The 16,321-nt window shown below is 41.5% G+C and overlaps 3 protein-coding genes across 6 annotated transcripts in view; 1 reads left to right on the top strand and 2 right to left on the bottom strand.

Moving 5' to 3' along the window:
• Window positions 1–839, bottom strand: part of LOC118323534 (mitochondrial import inner membrane translocase subunit tim16-like) — a 106,165-nt gene extending 105,326 nt beyond the window's left edge. Inside the window, exon 1 of one of the 2 annotated variants that reach the window (XM_035655525.1) lies at window positions 375–632. In XM_035655525.1, the coding sequence (XP_035511418.1) occupies window positions 375–434 (60 nt within the window). In that variant the 5' untranslated portion in view covers window positions 435–632. Of the gene's footprint in view, window positions 1–374 lie in introns of both variants that reach the window. The other variant, XM_035655522.1, reaches the window with a different exon arrangement.
• A 61-nt stretch (window positions 840–900) lies between these two features.
• dnaja3a (DnaJ heat shock protein family (Hsp40) member A3a) lies at window positions 901–5,866 on the top strand. 2 transcript variants are annotated; one of them, XM_035655529.1, is made up of 12 exons: window positions 901–1,147; window positions 1,746–1,879; window positions 1,978–2,061; window positions 2,191–2,400; window positions 2,495–2,647; window positions 2,731–2,878; window positions 3,518–3,582; window positions 3,805–3,933; window positions 4,023–4,138; window positions 4,328–4,425; window positions 4,574–4,709; window positions 4,989–5,866. In XM_035655529.1, the coding sequence occupies exons 1-11, from the start codon at window positions 940–942 to the stop codon at window positions 4,693–4,695; spliced, it is 1,467 nt and encodes a 488-aa protein (XP_035511422.1). In that variant the 5' UTR covers window positions 901–939; the 3' UTR covers window positions 4,696–4,709; window positions 4,989–5,866. The 2 variants fall into 2 exon arrangements, with proteins under 2 accessions (XP_035511422.1, XP_035511423.1); XM_035655530.1 differs by lacking the exon at window positions 4,574–4,709.
• A 256-nt stretch (window positions 5,867–6,122) lies between these two features.
• On the bottom strand, window positions 6,123–11,695 carry hmox2b (heme oxygenase 2b). Of its 2 annotated transcripts, none has more exons than XM_035655204.1 (7): window positions 11,589–11,695; window positions 10,966–11,131; window positions 10,265–10,360; window positions 10,026–10,143; window positions 9,363–9,854; window positions 8,662–8,785; window positions 6,123–8,504 (listed from the first exon to the last, which is right to left on the bottom strand). In XM_035655204.1, exons 3-7 carry the CDS (start codon window positions 10,345–10,347, stop codon window positions 8,377–8,379), a joined length of 945 nt encoding a protein of 314 aa, XP_035511097.1. In that variant the 5' UTR covers window positions 10,348–10,360; window positions 10,966–11,131; window positions 11,589–11,695; the 3' UTR covers window positions 6,123–8,376. The 2 variants fall into 2 exon arrangements, with proteins under 2 accessions (XP_035511097.1, XP_035511098.1); XM_035655205.1 differs by having other exon boundaries at window positions 11,267–11,650.
• Between the last annotated feature and the right edge of the window lie 4,626 nt (window positions 11,696–16,321).

Here is a 16,321-nt window from a genome sequence, read left to right on the forward strand (position 1 = left end):
TCCAACCTAACTCCAAGTGTGCAGTTCACAACTTGTGCAATACCACATCATCACTGAAAGAGCAATGGGGGAAACTCAGTTAAGCTATCAAATAATGTCATGGTGATGGGCGTCAGTGCACCGTCCGATGAGGGCTAGCAGCTCTATGCAGCCACATGGCTCGTAGTTTTCACTCGTAGCCCATAGTTCGTGTGAATACCAGCGTGCGGATTCAGATTTTCGTGCAGTCCTCTCAACGCTATGCAGCCCTCCAGATGCAGGAAGTTGAACATCCCTTGCAGGCAGGCGTTCCCCAAAACACCACTTTAGTAGCCCAGCTAGTAACCAATGCTAATGTTAGCTAGGGAAAAAGCAGACGCTCGCCAGCTACTCACTTCTTTCTTGGCAATTTTCGGAGTGGTGTTTTTGAATTTGGAGGTCTTAAAGCGATTCATGCTGCCCTTTGAAATTTACTTTGGTGCCTTCCGGGTGTCTTCAGTCGGGCTGCTTGGTACTCGGCAGAGGACTCCTGCTTACAGCTGACAGTTCAGGTTGGCCCCGCGGTGTCCGCTCGCTTTGCTCCACGGAGCTGGCCGAGCGGGCGGGGTGTTCCTTTTTCAAACACTAGAGAACAACCCGCACTGTCATATGCTCCCCCGGGTCATAAAACATGTGCATCCTTTATTTGACTTGACACTTGAGATGCTTTTTTCTTTTGCACAATAAAAACGTACACTGTTTGAATACTTTTAGCGAGCCCTAGCTGCTATCTGCCGTAGCCACTTGTAGCCAAATTTAAAGAAAGAAACAAGATTTAAGAAAAAGCTCTGTCACTCGTTTTTAGTGACGGAGCATCATCTTGACTCAAACCGACACTCGCATTGACTCTTTACGCTCTTCGGTGACGCCCACTCCATCTCGGACATGCGCAGTGTGTCGTGAGCAGCGGCGAGAGAAGGAATGATGGCGTCCTCGGCTGCTCGCTGCTCCTCACGCTGGATTACGGTCATCGTGTCCTCTGGACGTCGCAGGGCCGCCGGCGCCGTCGTCTGCGCTGGCCATGGAGGGGTCCGCGGTGTCTCCACCCTGGGAGCGCAACAACTGTGGCGGGGAGGACACCTGGCGTGTGGAGGATCGGGGAAAGCGTTGACATTGAGAGGGCTGTCAGGTAAGTGCTGTATTAGTCATATGGCATTGGCCTAGGCTAAGCTAAGCTAGTGTGAAGTTGCTGCAATGTCTGGTTTCACCTAAGTGACGCAGAATAAAACAACTGAATTAGTTTAATAAGGGCTCGCTCGAGAAGATACGGTGAGCGTGTGTTTGCTTTTATCTACGTAAAGATAGTCCTGAATGTGATGTAATCAGTTCGGCTATCTTCGGTTTGCAGTGGCCAAGTTGAATGTGCAAGGGGCTGATCCCAGTGTTACATCATATTCTACCACCCATTAGATTGTGTGACATGGTGTTTCTCCCCTTATTTCTCTGAGTGACGCCTCACCTTAAAGGGCTGTTTCTAGAATCTTCTTACAGATTCAAGTTCACCACCTGTTTGCTGTCCTGGCCATTAGAAATGTTTTTCATCTGATTTTACTGCAGCAGCAGATAAAAAAACGATGCAGACATGCAAGAGGAGATGATTTTAGCTGTCAGAGGGTGGCAAGACTGTGCAGTCAGTGGTGAAGTGAGACTTGAGTGCAGCTATTATGCAGCACTACTCTAATAAAAGGTGTTTACTTACTCTTTCACCCCGTTTTGACTCTCTTCAGGTATAAAATCTCCCCATGCTGTCTACGCGCTGTCCTTTCACACAAGTGCTCCCTGCAACAAGGAGGACTTCTACCACATCCTTGGCGTACCTCGCACGGCGACCCAGAAGGAGATCAAGAAAGCCTACTACCAGGTCTGCTCCTGCCCGGCATACGTTCCCAGACTGTATTGGCTCTCGCTTAATCAATCATCTCCGTAGCTGACAGCGTGTTTGTGTTTGTTGTCCCTCAGATGGCCAAGAAGTATCACCCTGACACCAACAAAGATGACCCACAAGCCAAGGAAAAGTTTGCTCAGCTGGCTGAAGCTTATGAGGTTTTTACTCAAGCTTTTCACTTTTTCACTTTCCCTCATGTGTTTTCCTTTAAAATCCACCAGTAGTCCTCTTCTCCAGTTTTAACAACACCCTCTTAAACCTTGCGCCTGTGTCCATGTTGCTCTCAGGTCCTGAGCGATGAAGGTAAGAGGAAGCAGTACGACACGTACGGCTCAACCGGCTTCGATGCCGGTCAGGGCGGCGGCGGAGGGCAGCACTACTGGACCGGACAGACCAGCAGCGTGGACCCAGAGGAGCTCTTCCGCAAGATTTTCGGGGAATTCTCCGGAAGCCGTGGCTTTGGGGACTTCAATGCCATATTTGATCAGCCACAGGAGGTCAGTGGGACACTGTACAACAGGAGCGAAAAGAAAACACGTTCAGAGTGATGAATTTGTGGCACCCTCTGTTTGTTTTTGTTTTTTGACACAGTACATCATGGAGCTGACGTTCACCCAGGCGGCAAAAGGAGTCAACAAAGAGATGTCTGTTAACGTAGAAGCAGCCTGCCAGCGCTGTGACGGTCGAGGCCATGAGCCGGGCACCAAGGTCCAGCACTGCCACTTCTGCAACGGCTCCGGCATGGTAAGAGCTCCAGCACGCCGCCTCTCTCCGAAGCGTGTCTGTGTCGTATTGCTTCTCACACGCGCGTATCGTCCTCCCCGTAGGAGACGGTGAACACGGGCCCATTTGTGATGCGCTCCACATGTCGACACTGCGGCGGCAAAGGCACAGTCATGTCCAACCCCTGTCACTCCTGCCGTGGGAGGGGACAGACCAAGCAGAAGAAGACCGTGATGGTTCCCGTGCCTGCAGGTCAGTCTCACTAAACTGTCAGGTGTACTGTTTATTTATTGTAAATCCCCCAAGGATATTTTATTGCTACTGAGTGACCCAGCAGTGTATTAGCCTAGTAGATTTTCCCAACTCACTAGACGTTGTAGACTTTTATTGTCTGCAAATCCATAAGAGATGCGTGAAATTGCTGCTACACCGTTGAACACAATTCATAACTTGGATGAAATGACTGTAGTACGTTTCTGTAATTATTTGTTGAATCCACAATCATTGTAGCTGTAGTTTTATTAAAAGTCGGTTAGTAGCCAGAATTGGAAAAATGGACTGAAATCATTGCATAAACCCACATTTTGCCTTGAGTTTTTAGTTGCTTTTTGCTTATTTATTCCCAAATATCCTTGTATATTATGTGAAATTGTAAAAAATAATCCAAATTAAATAGTTTGAGCCTTGACCGTAGTGAAATCTGTGGGTTTAGGCTCATAAATCATAATGGTCATAAGGAAAGTACATTTCTTATCCTTAAATTGATCATCCACCCAAAATTCAGACTATGCTTCTGTCCACCTTTCAAACCTAAAGAGACTTTAAGGATTAATACTGAAAAGACAGATTTTTTACACTTAACTTTAATGTAGATCGTGTGTTTGCTTTAAGGAGTGGAGGATGGCCAGACCGTCAGAATGCCGGTTGGTAAGAAGGAGATCTTCATCACATTTAGGGTGAGTATCTACCCTATGAAGTTCACCTCAGAGACGCTATAATAGGATTGTCTTGCAGTTTGAAGCTGTGTGGACTAGTAAGATGCATTGAGCTGTCTGAGCTCATTTACTTCTAATAAACCCAATACAAACAAGCTGTGCTGTGCTACATTTTGTGAGCGATCGTGACCTTTTTGATTCCCATGTGTGGTTGATCGTGATGTGCTTTGTACTCGTGTCCAGGTCCAAAAGAGTCCTGTGTTCAGGAGAGACGGTGCGGACGTCCACTCTGACCTTTTTGTCTCCGTGGCACAAGCTATCCTGGGCGGCACGGCCCGTACACAGGGCCTTTATGAAATACTTAACTTATCGGTAAGTAGGCACGTACATTCTCATGTTTCTCCTCTAATAGGGAAAAATTTGAAACACCTACGATGTAACTGTTTTGTCCTCGTCTTCAGATCCCTGCTGGCATCCAGACAGACCAGAGGATTCGTCTGTCGGGGAAGGGAATTGCTCGTGTCAGTGGCTATGGCTTCGGAGACCATTACGTCCATGTCAAAATAAAAGTACCCAAGTAAGACTCCACTCCCACTCCTTGTTCATGTATTTGCCTCAGTACAAACTCCAACTGTTGCACGTATACCAGACGGGGACATGAGAGGGCCTTGTGATTGAATACAATGACTTGTTGTAGTCCAAAGAAAAGGGAATAAAAACAGTTTTCCCGATCAAAAAGATCATAAGACGATGTTTTCCTGTGTAGGACACTGACCGACAGACAAAAATCTCTGCTCATGAGCTACGCTGAGGACGAGACCGAAGTGGAGGGGACGGTAAATGGCGTCACTACCACCACCACAGGTAAGACAATCGGTCAGACTGTCTTACTTTTTCCCTCACCTACCCGTCCCTGTCGTCCTGTGGTTTTTCTTGAAATGGGGTTTTTAGGAAAGGAAGTTGTTTTTAGGATTTATTTAGCCCGGCTGACGCAGTGTTGATCTCTGTCCAGGTGGGGGCAGCAGTGGTAAGCCATCTGAGGCAGGGCAAAGCGGGCATGACAAGAAGGAAGGAGAATTGAAACAAGAGGGGGGCTTCTTCTCCAAATTAAAGAAAATGTTTAGTTCTTCCTGACAGCCACAAACCAGGTAGGACTAGTTTCCCTCCCACCCCACTTTTTTTTCTGTCCTGTTTTTCACAAAGTCCATGTGATGTATATTGCAATGCTTCATTTTTAAAATAAATATACATAATACATTTTTAATTATCTGGTTTGTGGCTGTCTCACTAAAAACACAGACGCACCCCTGCATTTATCTGGATGTCTTAGCCAGTCTGGGAATTTTCTAAAAGTGTGGTCTGTATCTTTTTATATGCTGTCGTCTCAATTTACCAAGAGTCCCATTTTTCTTTTCTTCTTCTTAAAGGGAAAAGGTCATCCTGGAACTGAGAAGCTTCATCAGTAGATCCGAGGGCAGAAGGAAGGAAGGGAGGACAGCGTAAAGCGAGAACAGCCACGTTATAAAGAGACAGGTGGTTGAGGAGTACTTGGGAGTTGGATGAGGCCCACAAAAAGGTTCTGGACAGATCAGCATGGACCTACCTACCCAGCCCTGCAGCGAATAAGGCAGAGGATTACTTCCTCTGTTCCTCTGCCAAAGTGAATCCACACACAAGAGGATTTTCCAGTGCACCCGTTACCTCCCTGTCAAATGTCTGTCGGGGCCATTTGGGCAGCAAAGACTTGGTCATTCATCACAGCAGCCGGCGCGTGTTGGTTTTCTGTCGATCGGCATTAGAAAAACACGACGGTCATAACAGAATCCGTGTGCACAGAATAAATTATTGTGTTGACAAAGACTACAGATACAGTGAAAGTTTTATTTGGGATTAAATTAACCTCCTGTTATTAATCCTTTCGTTCATTATGCTGCAGATGTGTTTTCATGAATGCGTGACATTTCCCCAACAATTCTCAGCTATTTTCAGTCCCAACAGGTTGAACACCACTAGGCTTACTACATGTTTACCTTTTGAGTTGTGTATATGTGTGTGTGTCAGCAGTGGATAGTCTCCTGTCTCTGATTTGAGGACTAACCTGTGGAAAGTTAAAAGTTTGGCTCAGGTTTTTCTGAACTGTGAGCACTGATTAGCGGACTCTTGTCTTTCTTTTAACCTCTTTGCATTACGAATTCGAGCTCTGCACCTTCATTACATTTGTACATAGTAGATCATACAGTTGAATCAATGTGTCACATAGAGATATACTGTACATCTATAATAAAGCTGTGGTCTGGGAAAAGCCTCTGTTTTATATAAATCACTGAAGAAATCAACCTCGGAATGCTTTTGACTCCATCAATACATTCATAAATTTAAATATTCATACACATTTTATTCACCCTCATTTAGATACAATATAACTCAATCCAAATACACCACTTAAACTTAAAACTAGCCTGCATTTTTTTTTTTTTTTTGGCATTAAAGATGATCATCTATATAGGTTCTTATTGTGATTAAAAACACCAGTCCAAATGAATCACCTTCACTTCAGCATGAGCCGTAAAACAATTTATTTATTTAGACAGCACAAAATACTCCTGGATTTTCACTCTCATACAATGAGAGTATTAGAGCCAGTCACTAATAAAGCTTTGTCCAGTTAGTCACACAGAGGGATTACGAGCAGAGTAAATGAAAACGCTAGATAATTCAAAATCATGCATCCCGCTCACTTTAATCCAAGGTTTAAATCGAAGACCAAAACTACCTCAACTCCTGAGATTCAAGTAAACATCCTTTCAATATGTCCAAAAATAGTGTAGCATTTTTAAACTGGCATCAACAGAATTAAATAACACATGGACATTAAACTACAGGAGTTTATTAGCACAGTTTCTGTATTAGACCTACATATGCAATGCATCTGTATTGCCATCTGACTGCAACATGAACCTGAGACTCTCAAACACAAAACACATCACACAGGTTGACATGTCTGTGATCAAAGAGCTGCACTACAGCAGTTATCCTGAAAGAGTTGTGTTAATGAAGGAATACTGTACATCCAGATGAATGTGTGCAAATACAAACAGTACAGGAACCTGGTTCAAACTCGTATTATCGGCAGGTTTCCTTTGGTACTTTGTTTTCAACAAATCCAAGCATAGGGGGAAAAAAACACACTGCTTGGAAAGATAAAGCAAAGTCATAGTAAAAATAATAAATGTCAAGAAAAATATTAAACTTTAATCAATGAAGAGTGCAATTACACTGCATACGGTACACACAGCACAACATTTTCTTCCTCAGCTATGTTGAAAAAAACAGATGTGGGGAAAGTTATCCCCCACATACAGTGAACAGCATATGAATAATGATTACAGTTTTTAGTGATGATGCGTAGTGGCCTATCCATAAAAAATGGATACATAAACAAGAGTTGTGCTGCTGAAGGACCTACCTATAATCACCTAACCTAAAGTAGCTCAGAATGAACCACAATACTCAGACTCATTTAGCCTTCATTTAAACTAACCATTAATATTAGAAAAAGACAATTTCCTTTTAAAACCTCTGGTAACACCTTTGTCCTAATATAGGCTCCTGTGGCAGGTAAAACTGACTCATCAATTAGTCGTTCTTCTTGGATAGTTTAACTTTGCATTTAAATCGACAACAGGCAGTTTTTTTGTTTTTTAAATATAAGCTCCATCGCATTATTCAGAAACAGAGGAATAATACATCTGAACATGCATCAGTAGAGATTCAAATATCTGGTATATTCACTATATACACACTAGTATTTGAGAAATGTTTATTAATCATACACTTGTCAAAGTGTAGGTGTGCTATATTTTGAAAAAGCTTCAAACTCCTATCACCTGTCAGGGTACATTTGGAGACATCTGAGGCCTCGTTTGGATCATGAAATGTGGTAACGTATTTTAAAAAGAACATAATTGCGGTGCACTGTGTTTTCACATTATGTCTGGAACTGCAATCTATGTGAAGAAGTAAAAACAACAATATTATATTCAGATATTTAGTTTACACTTGCAAATAAACCACTGTTTCACCACTGCATTATCAACTCATACTTTACTTCCTGTCCCTGGTCAAATAAAGACTTTTTTTTTTTTAAAGCAAAAACACAAATTCATTAAAAATCAACACAACAGTCTGCCCAGCATAAACCTACTGTGCAATTTTACTCATGCATAACATGTGCGTAGTACGTTTTAGCTCGTCATGAATTCGTTTTGATAATCCGTTCATCATTATTAACTAATTTATCAGTGTATAACCTAACTGGAGTTTACGTATTGGCAGCATCTTGAAGTCACCAGGCAGTTTCATTTCAAATTGGGAGAAAATATAATTTCACAACAAATCCGCTATTGGCGCTGTGTGAGTCAATGACAAAATCAGAAAACAGCTAGAGAAAGTCTTGAAATACTGCCAAAAATATATAACATGGGACACAGGATGGCAGGACAATGTAAAGGAGGTAGTGAAACAAAAAGGCAGGAGGAGAAATTGTGGTGTGTTGAGGTGTTGATGGATGGATGGATGGATGGAGTTCATGTCCGAAATGGTCCTATAGAACAGTTCCTATAGAACAGTTCCAAGTTTATTTCCTGTTAGCTAACTTTATTAGCGAACATGTAACATGAAATAAACGTGTAGAATGTTTGTATGAGACTATGAAATGGTCCACAGTTGGAGGGAATTTTCTAGTCTCCTTACGGTCCTTCCTTTTAAGGTCCCTCTCTCTCTCACAGCAGCAGCAGTTTCAGGGTGACGGCTGGATCACATCAGATACCACGCAATCAATCCAGCCAGAGCAGCAAACCAAGTAGCACACAGGACTTGTCCCGTTGGGTGTCGCAGTACGGCCATGGCGAGCTGACAGGCGTACGCTGTTCCACCCGACGCCGCTGTGACACAGACAGAGCACAAAAAGCAGAAAAACAATCTTAAAGAAGATCCTCATAATAGTTTTTTAAAAAGCTTTATCGTGGTTTTAATGTCATTTATATATTACTTACAGTGGCACGATGCTTACAGGGAGAAGTATATACCATGTATACGTACCCATTTTGGCAGTATAGTAGGGACACTTGCTGATGTCTCCACCCATTGCTCCATGGACAGGCATGCCAGCATCTAAAACCTCCTCCTGGATGGTTTTACCGATCTCCTCCAGCTCCTCGAACACCTGCCAGTGGAAACATGCAGTATGTTAGGTTATCAAGTTTGTTCAGGAATAAAATGACCTGATTAAGGATGTACAACATTGCCCAGAAGGGCCTAATACACCTAGAAATATTAAAGGGATAGTTACAATAGTAAAAAGGGGAATATCTCCAACTGTAGACCAATCCCTATTGTCTAACAATATACATCATCATATTATAACCCAGGTAAATCCATCATCTGTCCACAACAGTTAGCCTAACACAGCCTATTACATTCTTGCTTCATTCTCATCAATTTGTATGTTTATGACATTTTTTGGTGAGCTTACAGGAAAAGGCTCACATTTAAGTCTTAATTAAAATGCATGAGTGTCATTAGGATAACATTAGATGACCAGTGCCTTCGATAATAAACACACATGGTCTCAAAAATTCCCTAAATGAAAAGAAGCACACCTCCACTGTAAGAGAATCTTAATTTAACCCCTTCACCTTCACCACCAGGGAACAGATCGCCCACCAGTGTTTCCAAACACAGCTCGCATTTCTTCTTCTCTCTATTCCTCCAACCTTCATTGCTCCTCCCTGGCCTCTTACCTCCATGTTGAACTGGAAGGCCTTGACAGCCTCGTCAACCAGCCTCTTCTTTATTGCCGTGTCCAGTTCCAGCTCGTTCATGCGGCTGCGGTACAGCTGCTTGAATGCTTTGGCACTATGGATGGCATCGAATTGATAGAATTCCAGGCCCTCCCCCGTTGGCGGCAACTTCATGGCTCTCTGCGCCACCTTCTTCAGCACCTGGCCCCCGGACAGATCCCCCATGTAGCGGGTGTAGGCATGGGCCACCAGCAGCACTGGGTCCTCCTGCCCTACTTGATGAATACGGTCCACATAGCGTTGGGTGGCCTGGGAGCAGCTGACCTGGCTCTGCCAGTCAGCGCCGTAAAAATACTCAAGATCACGGGCCAGGGCCTCGTGGCGGTGCAGCTCTGCCGGGAAATACAGAGGGGCAAAGTGGGGGTGGTCTTTGTTCCTTTCAATCTCCTCCTCCATGGCTGTATAAGTATAGTAGAGTGCCACAGCACCGAGCTGGAGAAGCGAGAAAGAAAAGTTACAAAGTTTCTGCTTAATAATTAATTTGGCTTTTTCCTTTTTCCAGTTGTTTTTGCTTTTTATCTACATGTTTTCTTATTTCCTCATCTTGTTTGTTTAGTAAAGCACTTTATAACATGACACTGTAAAAATCTTCTTCAGGCTAACCTTAAAGAGCTCTTTGCGGATGCGTCCCCTGAGGAAATCTTTCACAAACTGCGTGTTCTCCGCCTTTTCATGAACCTCCTTGGTCCCTGCTGCGAGCATCTCAGACAGATCCTCAGGACTGGGGAAGAAAAAGAGAAAAGTAGGACATACAATGTGTGTTTGACGACAAAAAGATCATGTTGTAATCTTACTTTACGGTTTTCCAGAGAATGGGGTTACAATATTCCTGGGAGATTTACCTGAGGGTGTCTTCTTTTTCCTCATACACAGGCTTTTCCCCATTGGACACACTCGCTGATGTCTCCATCTTCTCTGCTGACATTAGTGGTGTGTTGCTGTCAAAGTAACATCACATTTACATTTAAATGATACAGCATAAGTCACATCTAAGTTCAATCACATTGCACACGTGTTACCGAATCTTAAAAAGCATTACATTTATTTTTATTAGTTTTATTTCAAATCTTTTAAGTATGTTGTGTACAGTTTTGATCAAGACATATAAAAGACTAACTTGTGTAAGATTGTATCTGGAGTCATTACTATGACCTATGCTAGTTACTAAAAGTGTTACTTGAACCAAGATTGCATAACTGCTTTTCAGAATAAACAAGGGTGTCAGGCTGCAGTGTTCCCTCTGCTTCTAGAGGTCCGTACAAGCGCACAGGCACACACCAAAACAAGAACACACAGCAGCAACATATATACTATACAGTACAGCAAATGACATTAGATTATTAATTACAACCTGTCAGGAGTCAGGGAGAAAAGCCACCCAACATAATAGACCAAACACAATCACAGTAAATTGCAGTCATTACAGTCAACACAAGTCCATATTCATCAAATTAAGGCTGCGAGGGGAATTCTGTGCTTCTAACCAGGAATGACACACAGACAATTAAGAGTATATTCAATTAGAGTATCTATTAACACTTACCCCAGGAAGCAGCAGATGTCTAATCAGGGAAGAGGGCAGCTGATATCACCCCACTCCTACTCACTGTAGCTGTCCCTGAGATGATGATGATGATGATGATGGTGGTCAAAGGAAAGATGCCTTCTGCCAGTTTAACTCAGCTGCTTTAAGCCTTTGGCCTCATTTACTGAGAGGGAGATAAGGCAAAGTGAGAGTGAAAGCCGATACAGGGGCTGGCTTGGTTTACATAGGACAGGAACAACATCCGGGCTTAAACAACACAAACACAAAGCAGCACAACACAGGGCCTTCTGGCGTTTACCATGAGTCTCAAAGAATAACGAGTAGTTACAGCTAGCCAGGGTCGTAGCAGGCGACTCGTTTAAGTGATTTAAACCATCCCAGTCCCTCGCTTTAATCAGAAATCCAGCTTTCATCGAGGTACGAATGAATGTCATCCAACTTGACAACAACAGCTAACTTTACTGGACGGCGCTAGCTCAAGTTGGCTAACAGCTAGCTGGCGTTTTGAACGAGCTCACAAAGTTAAGATATGTGACGAGCGGCGTCACGTTTACATCACACGCTTATACACTTTATGTTGTCGGGTTAGAAGGTTTTGGGATCGTATTGACATTACAAACCTTCACCCCACCACTGTGCAGCACGGTCCGGGTTAACTACACATAAAGGCTACAGATCCAGGACAGGAACTGCCCGTCAAACTCCGCCCCCCCCAACAGGAACTGCTAAACTCCGCCCCCCCCGGGCTGCTTGCAGTACTGCCACTGCTGATAATGCAACTACCAATAATACCTGTATCAATTCTTATTATTGCAATAAAGTCGTGGGATGTAAGTATACGTACTCAAGTACTGTATTTAAGTACAATTTTTAGATATTTTACTACATTTTATAGGGAAATATTGTGTTTTTTACTCCACTACATTTGCCTTTTTGTTAGGACGCTTTTCAGATTATAATTCATACCAAAACCATGTAGGATATCTCTATAATTTCATGATTTTAATGTTAATATTTTCCCTAATAAACTGAAGGATTAAGTGATCCTTCATGGGTTGAGAAACTCTCCTACTTCTTAGGTTAAATTAAAATCCCTCTTGGATTAGCTGAAAAAGTTTTCTCAGCTCATGACAAGTTGACTTTTTAGATTTAATGTGGTTCTCACTGGTCAGTGACGTCATGATATCATACAATATGTTTCATTTCTGATGATTAAACTAACCAACAGTATATAAAGTAGTTAAAATTAGCACAACCTTTAATAACCACAGCAGTAAAATGCAACATATACATGAATGCAGTAATAGTAATACAGAACTATCATAATGGTAAAAAAAAAAAAAAAAATGATAGGGCCTATTTTTCTGCATATGAGTACTTTTTAAACTTTACACGCATTTAGTTTATACTACTTACAAACCTTACTTAAATAAAGTAATGCAGGACTTTTACTTGTAGTGGAGTATTTTCACAGTGGGATATTGCTAAATTTACTTAAGTAAAAGATCTAAATACTTCTTCAACCACTGCATTAAGTTGAAATAAGCAATACATGATTGATGCTGCAGGTTGAATCGATAGAAATTACATCAGTGTTATGCAGCAAAAACCCCACATCATACATGTGGAAGAAATTATTAATAGTTTTAATTAAAATGGACCGAGTTCTGTTTGTTCATTAAAGAATGGGTTCAATATGGGCTCATAAGAGAGCAGTCTGTGTTTCTGTTGAGTGCAGGGAGGATGTTGATGAGTCACAAACAGCAAGGTCACTGTGAAGAGAGTTCTGCGTAAAGAAGGGACATTTTCCCTCGCATTTCCCCTTTTTTGATCATAAGATCAATCAGGGTTACATAACAAAACAAAGTCATGTGGCAAACGTCCTCCTTGGGTGTTAAAGGCCTCATGTGACCAACTATACTAACTAAGGAGTATATTTAACTTAAGTAAAAATAATTTACCTTAACCACGCTACAGATGAACTTCATCATAATATTATTAAGAAATGATAGCAAGGCATGATTATGACACGATCATATATAAAACAAAATGGTTACTCATAAACAAATTATGATGATTGACTGATTTATTTGGGATACGTAAAAGAAAAAAAATGACAACAAATCACCAAATTGTAGCAAAATGGCAATCATGAAGAACTGAAAATATTTCAGTGAACCTCTCCGGTACAGTGAAGTATGACTTTTTTAGAGAATCCTACAAAATAAACTGTATCTCTTAAGGTAATAGGCCATACTGTATAACATATACAGTGTCTGGTGTTTTACCAATACGTTCTCTAGTAGCGACATATCCTTTATACAAGTGAGTGCTTCATTTTGTTGAGAGCCACGTATTGATCCATCCGAAGCCTACCATGAGCTGTTGGCAAGAGGTTGTTCTACATATACTGTACCTATTTTCTCATACAAAGATGCACATGGTAATGAATGCCAAGACTGTACTAGTTTACTGGTAATATTAAGCTGTTATATTACTGGTAATATTGCATCATATGTCCCACATCACTAAGACAGATCAGCCGGCAAGAATAGAGAATAACCACAAGATGGCATTCCCACCAAGCAAATAGCATTGTTTGGCAGGTAACAGTTTCACAGATTGAATGTGCAGATCAAAATGCCCGAACAAATCTTTTTTTGGCTAATATATATTAGTAGTTTAAGTCATGATTCATACTAAAAGAATACCAATTGTGTAAAATTACTTTGTTTGCTTATATTATGCATGAGAGGTTTCTGTTTGAGCCCAGAGAAATTGATCCACAGTTCTTGAAAGTGATTGCATATTCCAATGGCTTTTTAATTGATAACACTACAGACTACTCAACTCAATTGCAAACGTGGAAATCGGAAATTAAGTATTCCTAATTTCTCCCGCTATTGATCCCGTATGATTTGTGCCTTAATCTAATCAAACAAATTACCCTTTGGCAACACCCTCTGGAGATCTCTAAGGCCACACTGGAATGATTGTAAAGTTCTTACATAACCACCTAACAATATCAGTTTCATCATGAAATTATCTCGGTGTTTATTGCAAACTTGTTAAATTAGCTCATCAATTCTTATTTAGTGGAGTGTCATTATAAAGTGACCCTGGGTCAGTCTCTTCTCTCTTTACTCCTTTCGACAGGGCTACCTGAGCACAACATCAACAAATGTGAAGATCTAACAGATCAACTCTCTTGCCTGTGGACACTTCAGTAGACATGTCTATCAATAAAAGGCTTATACCTGACATTTTCTGAATAAAATAATGTCTCTCTACTCTCAACATCATCATACAGTTCTTCAGAGAGGCTAGGAGGCAACACCAACCTGTAAGGCTAAATCATATGTTGGCCCTAGGTTTGAACCGACACCATGTATTTTCTACATTGATTATTATTATTGACATACATTGCTTTTAAAGTTAAAATGGATGATTTGACAGACCAACCAAACACATAAGATGATGCTACTTTTATCACGAAGGGATTGATTTATTAAGTCCTAGGAACTGTGAAGTTAGACTGAAGAGTTAAACACATTTGAAAAATTAAAGAAACAAATAAATTGAAGATTTTAAGAGATAAAGGGGGGGCAGAGCCACCTGGTCACATAATTGTAATGGATAGTCCACTATCTTCACAGAGTGTACTGTGAACACAGTGCACAGAGTGTACTGTGTACTGTGTGTGTAATTACAATGAGTGCTTCCAGATTAACAGGTGTTTGCCCTGAGCCATCCCCAAACAACCAGAATCTTCCCTGTCCTTCCACAGATGAATCGTAACATGTTGGTCTGTCCGAATGGGACCAGCAAAACACGTTTCCTTCATGTTATCTTGTTTACAACATGCTGATGGGGAATTCTGCCAATTACAGATCATAGTTGAATAATGTCTTTGCAGGTGTTTTTGTGTACATATGATTCATGCATTCTGTTCATGAATTAGGTGGTTGTTTGTGTCTCTGAGCAGATTTCTCTATCAGTGTATGATTGTATGAAGGGTGTATTTAAAAGCCTGTGTGTATGTTGTGTGTGTGGCTTGTATTAGTCTGGCAGCCGGCTGCAGTGTCAGATGCTTGGTTGGCGGGGCAGCTGAGGGCCCCCCCTTGCTCTGCTACAGAGCCACAGAAGGCTGGTGGGGGGGGGGGAAGATAAGCTAACAAGATGATTCACTTCCCTCCATTTGTGCCAGCAAGCTGCTGCCATTATATTAAATTACTTTAGGAAGTGCTTCTGTGCCACTGATGCAGTTCAAAAAGAGAGGAAGGGGACTACAAATTAAGATGGAGGGAGGATTGGCAAACGTCCTATCCTCTTGGATGCTAATTTGTCATTTTATAGATGAGAATCTCACAAACAGAGCTCTATTTTGCTGCCATATTGTTTTGTTTGTCACTGGTCCGTTGAAAACCCCATATGTGATCGTGCTTGGATCGCGTTCAAATGCTGCATCACAAACACTCACATAAACTTGCCTCCTAGGAGATGTAGCAGGAGGTCCATTACACCAGTCTTGGACACAACACCTGGAATCTGATGCATTAGACCACATTAAGGCAAAAGAGGATGATGGAAAAATTAAAGCCAGAGCCAAGAGATCACAAAAAAGAAGAAACACCAAAAATATCACAATATCTGTTTTACTACATATGACCATGGAATAAAATGTAAAGTAAAATTAAAGTTAAATAAACATTTTTAACAGCAGCTATTTTTACTTGTCAAACACGGGTGTATCTAACATCATTTGCTGCGTTGCAATGCAATAAGTGCTGGACTGCAACATTGTTAAGGTTACTACTTCCACCTGTGCTTTTCTCGCTGTGACAAATTCAATTGTCTGTTGTGGAAAGGGACTATGAATCGGATTTGTTTGAGATCAATAAAGGAAATCTTTCCTAACTGCTATTCCTGGATTCCTTCATTTAATTATTCATGTCAACACTGCAACATTGCATCAGATATATTGTCTATCTTTACTTTACTTTCTGATAAGGTGGTGAGAACATACACCACACTATAGATTGCTAGATTAGATTACACCATAGCTTGTGGGAAAAGCACCAGTGTAACTAATGACATTATAAATGACTTTGTTCCACTTTAACATGCCAGTAAGCCAGCACATATAATATCAGCCTTCTAGGGTTCCCTTCAAGTATAGTAAACATGATGCAGTCCCATATACACTGCCCTACATGCTAGAAAATGAGTTTGCTGCTACGTGCCTCTGAATGATTAAATAGTCAATAGTCCTTTGTGTGTTTTTATTACAGAGCTGTAGTCGGTAAAAACGGGTTTGATCTTAACCAGGGTTTTGGAACTGTTTCACCATAAA

This window comes from Morone saxatilis, unplaced genomic scaffold (genome assembly GCF_004916995.1).
Source record: "Morone saxatilis isolate NCDOM2014 unplaced genomic scaffold, NCSU_SB_2.0 Contig14, whole genome shotgun sequence".
NCBI lineage: Eukaryota > Metazoa > Chordata > Actinopteri > Moronidae > Morone > Morone saxatilis.